The 16,039-nt window shown below is 38.0% G+C and overlaps 1 protein-coding gene across 2 annotated transcripts in view; it reads left to right on the top strand.

Annotated features, from left to right (window-relative positions):
• The window catches only part of HECW2 (HECT, C2 and WW domain containing E3 ubiquitin protein ligase 2), a 130,170-nt gene that overhangs the window by 59,947 nt on the left and 54,184 nt on the right, over window positions 1–16,039 (top strand). For both annotated transcript variants that reach the window (XM_023516935.1, XM_023516936.1), the window contains one exon: window positions 11,899–11,982. In XM_023516935.1, coding sequence (XP_023372703.1) covers window positions 11,899–11,982 — 84 coding nt within the window. The remainder of the gene's footprint in view (window positions 1–11,898; window positions 11,983–16,039) is intronic.

Below are 16,039 nucleotides of genomic sequence, written 5' to 3'. Positions count from 1 at the left end.
CCACTGTGGACTCTTAACTCTTATGATCTAGCCTAGTATTTCCTAATCTCAATGTGCTAGGCATCCATAGGGATGGGAAAAGGAGAGTTTCCACTGAACATCTCCATCCAATGCCCAGTTGGCCTTGGATGTCACCATTACTGGCACAAGTATATTTGCACAATGGAACCATCCTAGCCCGCAGCAGTGACTCTTAAATACTGATTCACTTTGTTATGCCAAACTGTGGATCAAACTGTGATCTTGTGATCATCAAGATCACCTGAGGAACTTTATAAAATATAAAATACCAAATCTTGTCTCTTCCAGCTTCTCTCTTTTCTCTGAAATTAGAACTCCTATTCTCCTACACCCTGCCTCAAAATATACTTCAAGAGGTCTAGGGTAGAACTCATACACTATTTTTAAAAACTTTTCCATATAAAACTGGGCAGCCACGTGTAAAAGGTGAATCTAGACCTATACCTCTCACCACCTATAAAAATTAACTCACGTTAGATTAAAGATTTAAATCTAAGACATGAAATGATAAAAACCCTAGAGAAAAAATGTGGGAAAAACTTTTCATGATATCAGCCTTGGGAAAGAATTTATGAAGAAGGCCCCTTCAGCAACTGTAGCAACAATAAAAATAAACAAATGGGACCTGACCAAGTTAGAAAGCTTCTGCAGAGGTAAGGATACAATCAGCAAAGCAAAGAAACAACCTTGAGAAAAGGAGAAGATATTCACATGTTACCAGTGGCACAAAGGGCTAGTGACCAGAATATACAATGAACTCGAGCAAATCATCAGGAAAAGAGCAAACAATCCCATCAGTAAGCAGGCAAGCAACATGAACAGGACCTTTCCCTAAGAAGACAGACAAATGGCCAACAAACACATGAAAAAAATGCTCTTCATCCTCCCTAATTATCAGAGAAATGCAAATCAAAACCACTTTGAGATATCACCTGACAGCCATGAGAATAGCCCACATCACAAGATCCCATGGCTGCAGATTCTGGTGTGGGTGTGGAGAGATGGTTACACTGATGCACTGGGATTGCAGACTAATACAGCCCTTTTGGAAAGAAGTATGGAGAATCCTCAAAGAGCTAAAAGTAGACCTCCCTTTTGACCCTGCAAACCCATTACTAGAAATCTTGCCAGAAGAAAAGGATCATTTTGCCACAAAGACATCTGCACTCGAATGCTTACAGTAGCTCTATTCACAATCACAAAATGTAGAAACAACCCAAGTGCCTATCAAACCATGAATGGATTAATAAACTGTGGCATATATATGCCATAGACTACTCAACCATAAAAAAAAAAAAAGGAGACTTTGCATCTTTTGTATTTACCTGGATGGATTTGGAGAATAATCTCCTAAGTAGAGTATCTCAAGAATGGAAAAGCAAGCATCCCATGTACTCACTACTAATCTGAAAATAGTAGACCAAAAACTTTAGGCCCACCTGAGAGAAAAACACAAAATTCAGGAAGGGGGAGGGGGAAGGGGGCTCAGTAAGTTCCACCTGACAGGTATAATGTGCAAGTATATGGCACACTTCCTGGGTGAAGGATTCAACTACAACCCAGACTTTGGACTTTACAAATGCAAAAAAAAGTAACCTAATCATATGTACTCGCCTATTAACCCATAATAAAACTTGTCATGTGGCAATGAAAAACTAAAAAAAAAAAAAAAACCTCTCCATATAATTCTGATGGCATAGCCAGGTGTGGTAACCTCTGGCCTAGACACTAATTTGATGATTAATTATGTAATCAAATTGTTCTTTGCACTCTGTTGACCACTTGACTTTTGCGCTATGATTTGATGTTTTGAATGCTCATGCATTATTTTCTGGTTACATTATGAGATCCTTGCAGATAGAGATCTTATCCAACTCATCATTATTTCTCCTTAACTGCTCGAATACCTCACTTTGCACATAGCAAATATAAATGTATATAAACACATAGTTGCTGATTTGAAAATAAATTACCAAATGTGCTCTCAGTCTCACATCTTTGAAGTTGTCATTGCCTCCTAAACTCTTTAAAGGTGAAAGCTTTATAAAATTTCAAGTAAGACCCTATAAACAAACCTTGCTTATACAGAAATCCCAGTTTCACATGGTTAACATCTAACGCCAGGGTTACGACATAAGCATTCCCTGACATAAGCATTCTGTTCTCAATTACAAAAAAAATTATACAGTTGAGGATTTTGTATGTTTGTCTATTGTGACAGTGACTCAGTAGTAATTTATGGCCCCCTGGAGAATATTACATAAGACATTTTAGTTAATAAAATTGCAAAATGAGCTCCTCAGTGGACTAATTAGATATTTTAGAGATTCTAGACCTCAAAGCCAGGCAGATGAACAAACAAATTTTTCCTTTTGCTAATCACGAAGTAAGAAGAACTCTATTTTCTCTCTCTTCTGTCACTTCCAGCCTTGTCTCACACAGGGGCACACACACACCCCTAGTCAATGTCTGCTCCTCCCATTGTACACCACCCCCCCACAAAAAAGAACAAGAAAGAGGAAACTCAGGCAGTTTTTCACACTCCACATTATTATTTAAAGCAAGTAATCTATTTAAATCCCCACCATTTGATGCTTTAATCTACCTGAACAGGGCATCTGTCATTACTCTTTAATGACTTGACACAACCTTAACAGATCCTCACAGAGGGAAAAGCACCAGGCCCCATATGGGAGCTTTTAGTTTGGTTTTTGTTTTTCATGCTCCTTTTTAAAGTCTCAAAAGTCTCTAAAGACTGCTAAAGATTTCTACTTTTTAGTGACGCCCAGCGGCCTCAGCATAAGCTTTCTTCTAACATTGATCCCACCTGGCGATCTATGATTAAGGAATTACTTGATAGGCTTTGAAATATGCTTCCATCTGTTAACACTTTTTAAAACCTCTTTACAGAATTTGACCATGAAAAGCAGAGGTAGTTACAGCACGTAGAAGGAAGCAGGAACTTGAATTGATGAGATAATGCCATTTCTCTTACCCAGAGCGTGTCACACTGCACTTTCATTTTCTGAAATCCATTTGGTAGTTAAGCATTTTGCTTATCATAACATTATAAAGGGGAAGTTTGTATATCTCAGAGAACATTCTGTTTCTTATAATTAAAAACTGCATTGTATAGAGCATTCCCATAAACGCAGGACAGGGAACCAGTGGAGGTTCTTTAATCTCGTACTTCAGAGATCTTTTTGATAACAGACTTATGCATGGTACAGAGCCACTGGGTAATCTCTGTGCCAGAGGCAACTGTGGACCTGACGTTCGTATCTGGAACAAGAGTTCCTAATACCAGCAGAGCTCTGTGTGGGTTCTTCCTTATCCATGGCACAGCCACTTAAGAGAAATACCCCTTCTTATTCTTCCCTCACTATAATGAGGAAATAAGTGGTGGCTCTTGGGAGATTTAAACAGATTTGTGTTTTTCCTGTTTTGCTTGTGATTCCTCATAAAGCAGAGGAGAGTAAGCAGTTTATTTAGTTTGTGTCCATATATAGCTTTCCCTTTCATGAGACTCCACTTGTGTATCTTTTCCTGGAGAGTGACTGTGCTTGTCTGTGCGATGGGCTATGGCTTCCACTTTCAGCTGCTGCATTTAAGTCACTGCTCCCTATAACTTCATCTGTTGTGCAAATGTTGTTGTCCTCTTTTTAATGGTTTTAAAATCTTGGCCAGATGCAGTGGCTCACGCCTGTAATCCCAGCACTCTGGAAGGCCAAAGTGGGAGGATTGCCTGAGCTCACAGGTTCAACACCAGCCTGAGCCAGAGCAAGACCCCATCTCTCAAAATAACCAGGCATTGTGGCAGGCACCTATAGTCCCAGCTACTCGGGAGGCTGAGACAAGAGTTAGACATTGCTGTGAACTAAGACGCTATGGCATTCTACAGAGAGGGACAAAGTGAGACAAAAAAAAAAAAAAAAAAAAAAATTAAATCTCAAAAGAGATTTATTTCCCTGGTTAGAAAAATCAACATCCAAATCTGTCAAATGGGTGGTGTCCTTTTTGGATTATTATATCCTAGTATGGTTCTCCTTGAAAGACAGTAGTCATACTAAGATGCTTTTTTGCTGTGACATTAAAATAAAAGCTGACAAACTACATTTTAACAATATTATATAGGTGAATATAACACATATAAACTCAATAAAATTTTTGGTATTGATGTATTCACAACATGTATTATGAGAAAGGCTATGAGCCTGAGTTAAGAGTTGAGATCTCATTTCCCCATTTATGTGGTTATTAGGTCCAGCCAGGAAATCTGTTTCATACTAATCCAGCTTTTCCCTGTCCATCAATGATATCACTTTAGGCCACAGGCTGATTCCTTCTTGGAGGGTTTCCTATATCAATTCCCTTGCCATGAGAAAATGATCTGTGATACTTTTTTCCTTCTGGGTAAATCAGACCATTTCATGATTTCTATTAGTAATAAATCAATACAATTGTGAGCCACAAAAGGCCAACAGATACATGTCTCGGGGTTCATAATCCTGAGAAGCAAATGCGGGCTTGGATCTTGTATTTCCTTCAGTCATCCTATTTAAAGAGCCCTGGAATTTTGTGACGCTTTAATTTTACTCTTAATTTTTTTATTTTAAAAATAACTGCCCATTTTTAAATTATCCTATAACATAGGATTTTATGAAATAAAAAGTTAAAGTGTTAAAAAGCTCACTTACCAAAAACAAATGCCAGTGTTGAAACTTTCTAATCTATTTCTCATCCAGCTTTGTGGCAAATGAATTTTTCTACATTTTAATATTTGGCTGGAAATGTTAATCTCAGTTAACATTTGAACTACTTGGTCAAAACAGCAGAATTTACTTCTGCTAATCCGTATGCATCTTCCTGTTAAGACTTGCCTTGCTGTCTCCCTTAGTCCTCTCCTAATTTGTTTACTGCTCGCTTAGATGTCTGGCCCAAGCTTCTGATCTTTGTTGTACCAAATTAATAACAGAAAACTTGGACTGGAACTATTATTTTCCCATGTACCATTTACATAGGAATAATAATCGAATTCTTTAAGGTACTTTATTAAAATAATTTATCAGCCCCATATAGTAATGGTCACAGTCCTATTAGAAGACTCTGGCTCTCATTGGGAGATTGGCAGTAATAGTTCTTAGAAAGTAATTGAGTATAGATCTTAAGAGTTCAGATTTGGGGTCTGAGAGACCTAGTTTTGATTCTGTCTCTGCATTTACTTGCAAGGAATAGAATGAAACTTTTTTTTTGTAGCAGTTAGGCAGGGGCTGGTTTGAACCCGCCACGCTAGGTATATGGGGCTGGCACCCTACTCACTGAGCCACAGGTGCCACCCCAGAATGAAACTTTTAACAACCTTCAAGTTGTTATTCTCATCTGTAAAATGGGGATGGAATTTCTATCTTGTAGAGTCCTTTGAAAGATTAAATGAGATAATAAATATAAAGTACTTTGGGTTAAAAAGGCCCAATGCAAGAGCACTAATAGCAAAAATTAGCCTAATTCTTTGTAAAGTATCAAACCCAGGACTTTGTTAAACTTTTTCCATATAATTCTCTACTATAGCTTTGAAAGATTTCCCAAATTACATAATCATCCACTGGATATTTCTCCAAAACATTGTGTTTTTTTGCTAATAAGTAGTTCAATCATGATTTTCAAAACTATTTTCTTACACAAGGAATAACCATGTTTTAGGTATATCTGTTTTATTGTTGATTTTTGCTATATTCTGTTCCATTTATCAAAAAGACAGTTTAGTAAAATATCATTTTTCTTCAGTAGCTCATTTAGACATGGATTTTCTATGGTCCAAAGCAAAATGTCAGTACTGAATTGAGTTCCAGTCCTTTCCCCAAACCCAAAAGAATAATAAATCCATTTCTAAAATCATAGAAAGCAATAAATTATTTATGATAGCACAAAATGTTTTATAATAAACTTTTATTTTTATACATATTTAAATAAATTGCCTAGTTATTAGTGAATCACAAGCATTTTTTACAAAGCCAACAAAAATAAGCATCCCCTCTATGTTAATATGTTAATACATTCTAAATCAACTTGCCAACAACAGGAGTAGTAAAAGGAGTTGGGTCACCAGAAATCTAGTTTGATTCTCTTTTCAATAGATCAGACTGTCTGTTGAGAAAGGAATAAATAATTATAGGATCTATCTAATAATATACTCAATAGTTTATTTCTTTGTTTTGAGACAGAGCCTCACTCAGTCACTCTGGGTAGAGTGCTGAGGAGTCATAGCTTACAGCAAACAAACTCCTGAACTCAAGCAATCCTCCTGCCTCAGCCTCCTGAGTAGCTGGGACGATATGCACCTGCTACAGCACCCAACTAGTTTTTCTATTTTTAGTAGAGACAGAGGCTCACTCTTGCTCAGGCTGATCTCGAACCTGGAAGCTCAAGTCCAGCTCACTTGGCTGGACTTTGTAGAGTGGTAGGATTACAGGCCTGAGCCACTGCAGCCAGCAGTTTAAAATTAGTGAGTGCTTACTGTGCTGTGGACTGCAAGCTAAGGGGAGGTAACAAGCAAAGAGAGTTAAGTAGCTCTCTACGTTCTTATCGTGGAGATCATTTATATCCATTTATGGCGAATTTTGCCCTTAAATGTGTTGCTAATTCATTTCATTTTTTCATGGCCTATAAATCACATGACTATAATGGACTTAAATGTCCAAATCTAGCCTATTTAATGGGAGATGAAAAGGAAAATTACACTTTGTACTGGCCGCTTGGTTCTATCCCTCCTGTCACACACTGCCCTCTGACTCAAAGAGTACGAATGCTGATTTTCCTTTCTGGACATTATACCCTTAGGGAAGTCACTTCTCTAGAACTGCCTGAAGACAGTTTTAAAAAACATGTGTCTGTGAATGTGCCGTTGAGCAGTGTCTCAGGAACCCGGACGTGCAGAGTCTGTAATCCAGTTTGCGGTTGCCAGTGTTGCTGCTTCTGGCTGTTTGTGAGCACGTGCCCTTCTTTAACTTCACCAAAACGTTGAGTGGTTTCAGTGAGAATGTTTTCTGTGGGAATTCAGTCTTGAGACGCTCATTGTCCTCAGATGATCTTCTGCTAGATTTAATCTTCTGGGGTGATTCTGTGCCCTGGAGGAAGTGGTTGCAAAGGCGTATGTGGTAGCATCGGGGAGGCAGCACTCCTCGGGGACTTTTTTCTGAGGTTGTCACTGCTCGGTTTAGCATCTTGTTCTAAACAGTTGTGAGTTGTCATGGTAAGAGATTGCCTCTTTACCTCAATCTCCTACCCTTTGCAGAATCCCTCCAGTGGATTCTGTAAATAATCTGTTGCCTGCTTTCTAATTCTCTTATTTCTCTGCCAAAAAAAAAAAAAAAAAACCCAAAAAAAAAAAAAAAAAACACCTTTATTTTAAAGAAGCTTAAATGTGTACAAATATAAAGTATTAAAAAAAGAGAGAAAAGAAAAAAATAATAACTAACCAGATTGTTTATTCCAAGCATTGTACTCTTAGAGAAGTTGTTAGTAGTCAAATCAGTTATTTTGGCCTTATTTGATTGCATGCCTGGTTTGTGTTTTACTAAGCACCTATTGTGTGCACAGCACAGTGCTTGGTACTCTGACAACACGTAGATAAAGGAGGAAGGGCTTTTGCCCTCAAGAAATTCATGTTTCAAAAGCAATTTAAGTTGTGTCTCCTTGGCCAGGAGTGAAAGGGCTGGGATGCACTCTGAGGGGCACACAGGGAGAAACCTACCCACACAGGGAGAAACCTACCCACACAGGGAGAAACCTACCCACGCAGAGAGGGCCCAATGACAATCTTCATTATACACCATTAAAATTGAATGGAATTTCTTTATTAAAGAGGAGGCAGTAAGGAAATAAATTAGAAGATTATCACAGAGTCCCTCTAACTCTACATAAACTAAACTTGAATAATTGTATTAAAGTAATTTTCAAACATTCCTCTATTCATGGTCAGATATAACTTTAACAACATTTCACACACTTGTTTTCTTTATTGCAAACCCTGACTGGACTGATGAAAATTCATGGAAGCCACATCTGTAATTCCATTCTAAAAGGAAAAGGAATACTGTATATCCATTATGTTGGCTTTAATCCCCTTTATTTTAAAGTAGCTTAAATGTGTACAAATATAAAGTATGTATAAATTTCTTTTGCTTACAGGATTTATGAACTATGAAACCAAATGATATAAAGATTAAATAAAAATGAAAACAATTAAGAACATTTTATTAATGCCATCAATGTGAGAAGGTTTTGCTAGTCAGAAGCCAAATCACCAATATTGAAACCTTTGCCAGTGGCAAGATACATTTGTACTTTTTGTTTCGCTTGCATTTAACTTGATTCTTTTGATTTTGCATCTAATAGTCTACATGTGTATCCTGTGCATTATTATAGCCCTCATTTTTCCTTCTTAACAAAAATCTTTTTATCTACTGATGCATTATTTTGATAAACCAATTCATTTAATGATGTATCCTCAAATACAGTACCAAAAAAAATTGCAAACCCTAACATTGAATATGCCCTGGGGATGAGTGGATTTTACCACTCCTTTTCTATTTGCAAACTATCGCAAAGCTTTGGCTCTTAGAATAAGCCAGAACATGACTGGGCGTGTTCCAGGGCTGGTGGGTTCGAACCTGGCCCAGGCCTTCTAAAACAAAACAAAACAAAACAAAAATAGCCAGGCATTGTGGCAGGTGCCTATAGCCCAGCTACTCAGAAGGCTGAGGCAAGAGAATCACTAGAGCCCAAGAATTTGAGGTGGCTATGAGCTACAATGCCTCAGCACCCTACTGAGGGTAACAAAGTGAGACTGTCTCAATTAAAAAAAAAAAAAAGCCAGGACATATTTTATGCTTTATTTAGTATAAATGTATAATTTGCTTCTTAAATCCTTTTCTTTTGTTTTCTCATTAGCCTGTGACAATTTGTATAGACATTACCTGACCTCACTTGATCATTTTCATGATGCAAATAATCCTGTAACAGATAAGTTTTATCTTTTTAATTGGTAAGAGAATTGTGCGTGAGTAGCAGACAGGGCCTGTTGTTATCATATTATTATCACGTCAAGGTCCTGCTGAGCTAAGGGCAGCCAGGCCTGCTCACCATTTTAAAAGTCCTCTCTAATCCTTTGGCACCAACTATCTTGTAAAGGCAGGCATAGAACACAAGGTCATCTGGCAATATTCAGTCATAAGTGTCATTTATTATCCCAAATATGCTTATATCATTTTGGCTGCTTTGATCATCAAAGTGAAAACACAAAATCTAAAAATTCTTGCAGAACTCTAGCCTATTTCTACATCTTTCTAGTAACCGAGGACACCAGTTTGAGAAACATTGGTCTATAGAGCAGTGGACAAATATCTGATAACCAAGAAGCAGTTCCTTTTCTTTTTCTCAGAAAAGGTTGGTGACATTTCTAAGGATGTCTGCTGACTTATCGCCCTCTTCATCCTTAATCTGCTGTCTTGATGGTCACTAAGCCATTGCCTCCTTTGTGTCTATGTGAAGGACTTTGTAGAAGACTGTCTAGACTAAGAGCAGGTATAGGCCTAGACAGAACTCAGTTCAGTGAACAGAAGAATTGAAATATTTTCACATAATACTGGACTCTCCCATTGCCTTTCTCTCTTCCACTGCACCATTAACTCCTCAAAGGGGACTATTGGATTCCCAGTGTGTATTGGTATCATGCCTGGCACATAGTAGGTACTCAGAAAATGTTTGCTGAAAGAATAAATATCAGGATAAGAAAGTACTTAGTGGTGTGATGTCTGTCAGACAACACATTCCAGTGTCTTTTCCCGTGAGTATATGACCCATAGCTTGTCTCAGTGATAAATTGGTTGGCCTGGTAGAAGACTAGTCCCAGCCTGCCTCTGGTATGTGTTGTCACTTGAAGAATCAGACCAGTTACCTTCACTGCCTTGGAGTTTAATATCTGGAAAGAGGTGACCATTTTCCCAGTTGGCATATGTCCTCTGTGCCTTCACCCTTTCCTTTCCTCACCCTGTTATCCTCATGACTCAGGAAGCTATGATGTTTTTCTTATTCACAGGAAACCAGCAGGCCACAATCCAGAGCCTGCTATCTTCACCATCACCCAGCCCGTTCCGTAGGAAGTAGAGGAGAGTGCTCAGCCAGTTTGTTTTTTGGTTTTGTTCTGTTTGCCTGGATTCACTGTGGTGATAGACTAAGGAGATAACTGCATATTTGTGGGAGATAGCTTTTGGTTTTTTAAGATCAAAGCGTATCCTTACTGACTCTTCTAAGAGTACTTCTTTGGTTGAGTTATTGTTCATTTTTCTCCAGGAGAACTTTTCTTTAATTTAGCTTTTTTAAACCCACATGTTATCTCTTATCAAAAACCATTCACCAGATAATGGGCGTTGGTTTCCATCACCTGCTTCAGACATGATTTCAACACTTAAAGGGTAATGTTCTGCCTGGCTCCAGGCTTCAAGCTGAAATCACCATAAGCAGAGAGGCTGGCCTCTGAGCAATTTCTGTGCTTATACGTCTGCCACTTATTTCTCAATAGTAGTTAGCTACTGGCAATAAAAGACAGAAAATAACATGTGTTGAATACTGAAGAGTAGATGCTTTATATTATATAAAGGCATCTGGCCATAAGACACTGAGAACTGAAATCTGTTTATCATGCCTTGTGAGCTGTGTGGGGAAGGGAAAATCAGTTGACTTTTCTAAGCATTAGGGAATTTTTCATCTGAACATGAATCCTTGCCTACTACCTCATTGCCTTCAAGTCTGTAAGCAATCTTAATAAAAGAGTTTGGAATTTGGAAATGGAAAATGCAGAGAGGCTTTATGAAAACATCAGATAGAAAAAGGAGATGCTTTGTAGGTAAGAGCTAAACAAATACTTATATATCAGTGACTGATATTTTATTTCACTATTCAGTAGTCAGAATATATTGTCCTTCACATTCAGAGTAAAATTGCGTTTTGGTATTGGCCTCTATGTTCTCATCAAATCAAAAGGTTTTAGTACCGTGGTCTATGTTTTTATTTTTCCTCCTCTTGTACAAATTAATATGGTGTACTGCACGTGATGTAAATGAGGGAAGCCAACTGGGAAAAATTTTATTAAAATCCTCATCATATAACAAATTAAAAATAGTAACATGAAGATAATTTACTAAATAAAAAGAAAGAACTGGTGTTATCACATAATAAAATCAAAGTAGAAAAACCCCACTTGGTTGTGTTTGGTGTGTCCGTGTATGCACACATTTACACAGGTGTACACATAATCTGTTTCACCAACTATTGTAACTTAAAGTGTTTCAGGTTTTCCCTTATTTAAAAAAGCCACGTGCTTTTATTTTGAATACATAATGCATAGATGCTATCTACTTCCACTTAGAAATCAGCTCGTCACTCGTAACTTAAAGGTGCACATTCGGGAAAATGGCGACTATCCCCACATGATCTCTTTTTGGAATAGCAGAGGATCAGCCTAAGCCTGATGCTTAGAGTCAGGCCCACAGTCAACTTTAACTCAAAGCAGAGTCTGGGTTTCACTGGTTGGATGGTGTGCTACTTGTGGTAGTAGTAGGGTGGCAAAATGGTTAAAGCAATAAAAACCTTATTTTTCCTGTGGTTAGAACTGAGACATGTTAATGCTCACAAGGTTCTCCTGGAAGGCAAAGACATGTCTATCTTGGATATGTGCGAACACGTATTCCCAGGGTATCACACAGCTGCCGCATAATGGGTACCAAAAGTACAGTGATCATTATGAAAACTGTGTTTTACCACTAAGTTATGTCCCAAAAGTTGGCCACACATATCTTGAGCTGTTTCTTTGCTTAACAGGGAGAAGATCCAATTTATCCGAACTGAAGGGACCCCAGGATTGGTGCGCCTTTCAAGTGATGCAGACCTTGTCATGTTGCTGAGGTACACACCACCAGCTCTTGAAGCAGGAAGTCTGTCATGGGATATTATGGAGCATTTTAGAATGATATGCCAATAGCAGTTATCCCACAATGTCTCCTTTATTCTTAAAGCCTTATAGACATAGTCATGGTGAAGATTTAGATGCTGATTGAGTGATAATTTGTTTCAGATTGCGTTTGTTCACACTGAGATCTATTTAATTTTGCTTTCACTCTGCTGATAAAGGAGATTTTTTTGTTTTTTTGTTTGTTTGAGACAGGGTCTCATTTCGTTGCCATGGAATCATAGCTCACAGCAACCACAAACTCTTGGGCTCAAGCATTCCTCTTGCCTAAGCCTCCTGATTAGCTGGGACTATAGGCGCTGGCCACAACACCTGGCTACTTTTTAGAGACAGGGTCTCACTCTTGCTCAGGCTGGTCTTGAACTCCTGAACTCAAGCAATCCACCCATATTGGCCTTCCAGAGTGCTAGGATTATAGGCATAAGCCACCATGCCCAGCCAAGGAGGTGTTCTTGGAGAAGGGAAAGGGTGTAGAATCAAATGAATAAAACGTCCCTCTCACAAAACAGAGCAGAAGTGTATCTGAATAAGGTATACCCAGTTTATTATTGTAGTATAGAAGAAAGATGATACATATTCATATTTTCCATCAAATTTTTTTCTCAAAATTTGCTTTGTCCTCTTTTGCTGATTTAAGATGTTACTTATTTCCTTCATGGTTTTGAGAGTTTAGGTTTGGGAAATCAGATAAGAAGTTGAAATTTGGTCCCTGGTACTTAATGCCAACTTTATATCTCTTGATAAAACTGACCTAGTGAATTTCTTTTTCTTTTCTTTTTTTAAATTTTTTTGATGAAATATGTATTTAATTGCAGCTTTTTACAATTGCCAGTTTTTTTCTTTTTCTTTTCATTTAGTTTCTTATTTTCTTTTTTTGACCTGTGGTATTTTCTTCCCTGATGGTAAAATCAGCTTTGGTTCTAGAGTAATTTAGAAGGTAAACTGGCAAGTTTTCAAAAGACTTTCTGATTTTGGATTTTGTCTCTCAATGAAAGTAAACCAGAGTAAAAGAAAGCTGTGCTCTCTCCAGTGGTTGGGACACCCACCTCTACAATCTCCATAGAATGGAATTAAAGGGAATGCCACTCTGAGCCACCCAGGCAGTGCTTTGTCTGTCCTTCAGTGCTAACAGCTCCTTTCTGGGCATTCATGGTGATCTTGACCCTGACCATGTCCACTTCTTTACTGGATAGTTGCCATATTTGTTGCCGATATTTCTGACTGCCCACTCGAGTATTCCCAAAAAGCTATCATCATTATTATTATTATTCTACTATGTAGTTGAAGCACAACCCAAAAGGATGTAATCACTTTCCATAGATACTTCAGTTTCCTGGATGCTGAGCAGGACCTGTTGGGTGAAGGGGGAGAGAGCTCACTTTTTAGTGTGGTTTTTTGAGCTAGTTTTGAAAGCACCATGTAGTATGTTGTAAAGTGTTAGGTGGTCAGCAAGACTATTGGTCAATTAATATTAAGATATGATATTTCTGTGATAGTTTGGTTAGTGACAAAATATTTATTGGATTGTGTTATGAAATTTTGGCTAGGTTGTGACTCTTTTGCTTCATTTTAGAAAACTAAGGCTTATTGATTATTCCATTTCATGTATTCTTTGACGAACTCAAGTCATATAAAAAAATGTATCCTGGGCAGTACCTGTGGCTCAGTGGGTAGGGCGCCGGCCCCATACACTGAGGGTGGCAGGTTCAAACCCAGCTCCAGCCAAACTGCAACAACAACAACAACAAAATAGCCAGGCGTTGTGGTGGGCACCTGTAGTCCCGCTATTTGGGAGGCTAAAGCAAGAGAATTGCCTAAGCCCAGGAGTTGGAGATTGCTGTGAGCTGTGTGACACCATGGCACTCTACCAAGGGTGGTAAAGTGAGACTCTATCTCTACCAAAAAAAAAGAAAAAAAAAATGTACCTGGATCAGAGCTCATATAGGAAATGGTTGAGAACTTTGGCCACATAAAATTTTTTTTAAATTTTATAATGATGGCTAAGGCGCCAGCCACATACACCTAAGGTGGCGGGTTCAAATCCCCAGCCTTGGCCCGCCAAACAACAATGATGGCTGCAACCAAAAAAGGGCCAGGTGTGGTGGCGGGCGCCTGTAGTCCCAGCTACTTGGGAGGCAGAGGCAGGAGACTCGCTTGAGCCCAGGAGTTGGAGGTTGCTGTGAGTGTGATGCCATGGCACTCTACCCAGGGGGGATAGCTTGAGGCTTTGTCTCCAAAAAAAAAAAAAAAAAAAAAAAATTTATAATGAAAGCTACCACATATAAAGTTAATAATCTGGAAGAATATATTCACAGCACATAGAACAAAGAGATTATGGATACATAAAGAATGCTTTTAAATTAAAAGAAGACCCAATAGAAAAATTGGTATAGAACATGAAACAACATTTCATAGAAATGGAAGTATGAATAGCCAATAAATTCACAGAAAGATACTAGTAATTATGAAAGACAATTTCAAATAATACAATGCCATTGTACACTATTAGATTTATAAAAATCAAAATCCTGATAATACCAAATGAGACATAGAAAGTCTTACATTGTCTGGGCTTTGTGGGACTGGATTGCAGTTTCTACAACTTGTTCAGACTACAGATTGACACTATCTTCCTGCACAGTTGAAAAGGCATATGCATTGTGACTGAGCAACTCTGCAAATGTAGCATATTTGCACTAAGAGATCCTTTCACACGTTCACAAGGCAACATACATACGATGCTCATTGCACCATTATTGATAGAAGCACACAGTTGGGGCAAAAGCAAATATTTGTCAAACAAGATGTAGATAAATAAACCAATTTGTTTATAGATTGGCAAACTATATAGCAGATTAAAGGAATAAACTAGATTCTTCTGTATCCACATAGATATCAGAATTATACTGTTTAATAAAAGAAAACTCTCCAGAAGGCTATATACTCACATAGCATTTATATAATTTTTAAACAATACATAAGACAAAACTGTAGATTATTTAGCTATACATGTATGTTGCAAAATAGAAAACTATAAGAGGAAGAATGCCTTTAAATCCTGATAGAGGAGAACAAAAGGAACTTCATGTACACACATGAACACAAACACAGATACTGGCAGCTCTATATGGGTATACACAGATCTATAAATGTGTGTGTGTTTGAAGCAAAAATCATAATGTTAACATTTTTTAATTTTGGATGATGTGTATCAAACAAACATTTTCATATCCTCTTTTATGTACTAAACTTCTAAAGTAAAAAAGTTTTCCTTGATATGAAAAATCACTGAGTATTGGTTATATTTAAAGGAAAGAATAAGTGTCATCCCCAGGACACGGGTGCAGATGTGGGAGGAGAGGGTGCCCTGTAACAAATTCACCTGTAAGTTTCTGGATCCTTGTAGTATCAAGTATCTGAGACTTTTTCTTGGCAGTTAATTTAAAATTCACCTTATTCCATTGGGTACTGATTTATTCACAAGGAGAACTGTTTGGGGACTTAATCTGGTATCACAGATGAGAGTGCTCAATGCTTCTATTGCCATAGCTTCTGACTTACAGTTTATTAAGTAGAATGGTGGTTTGAAAAACTATCACATAAAAATGCTTTCGCAACAGTGGTCTACAGAGGTGTTGTTTCCGTACTGCTGTAACCCGGGGTTTCTCAGCCTCAGTAACATTGACCTTTGGGGCTGGCTGGGTCTTTATTGGCAGAAAGCTGTCCTGTGCCTTGCAGAGTGGTAAGCAGCACCCTGATCTCTATCCACTAGACACCAATAGCTCCCCCTCCCCCAGTGACAGCCACCAAAAATGTACACAGACATTGCCAAATGTTCCCTCGGAGATGGGGACAGAATCACCTTACTTTAGCATTAGTGCTGTCATCCTTAAGAGTCCTTTCCTTAAACCTCTACAGGATTGAACTATTTCCACTGCTACTGAATTTTTTTTCTGGAAACAAGTTTGGCTAAGTTTAAAAGAAAAAGAAACC

Source organism: Otolemur garnettii, unplaced genomic scaffold, assembly GCF_000181295.1.
Source record: "Otolemur garnettii isolate 467f Iridium unplaced genomic scaffold, OtoGar3 scaffold00100, whole genome shotgun sequence".
Taxonomy (NCBI): Eukaryota; Metazoa; Chordata; class Mammalia; order Primates; family Galagidae; genus Otolemur; species Otolemur garnettii.
This window is presented reverse-complemented; position numbering and strand designations above follow the sequence as displayed.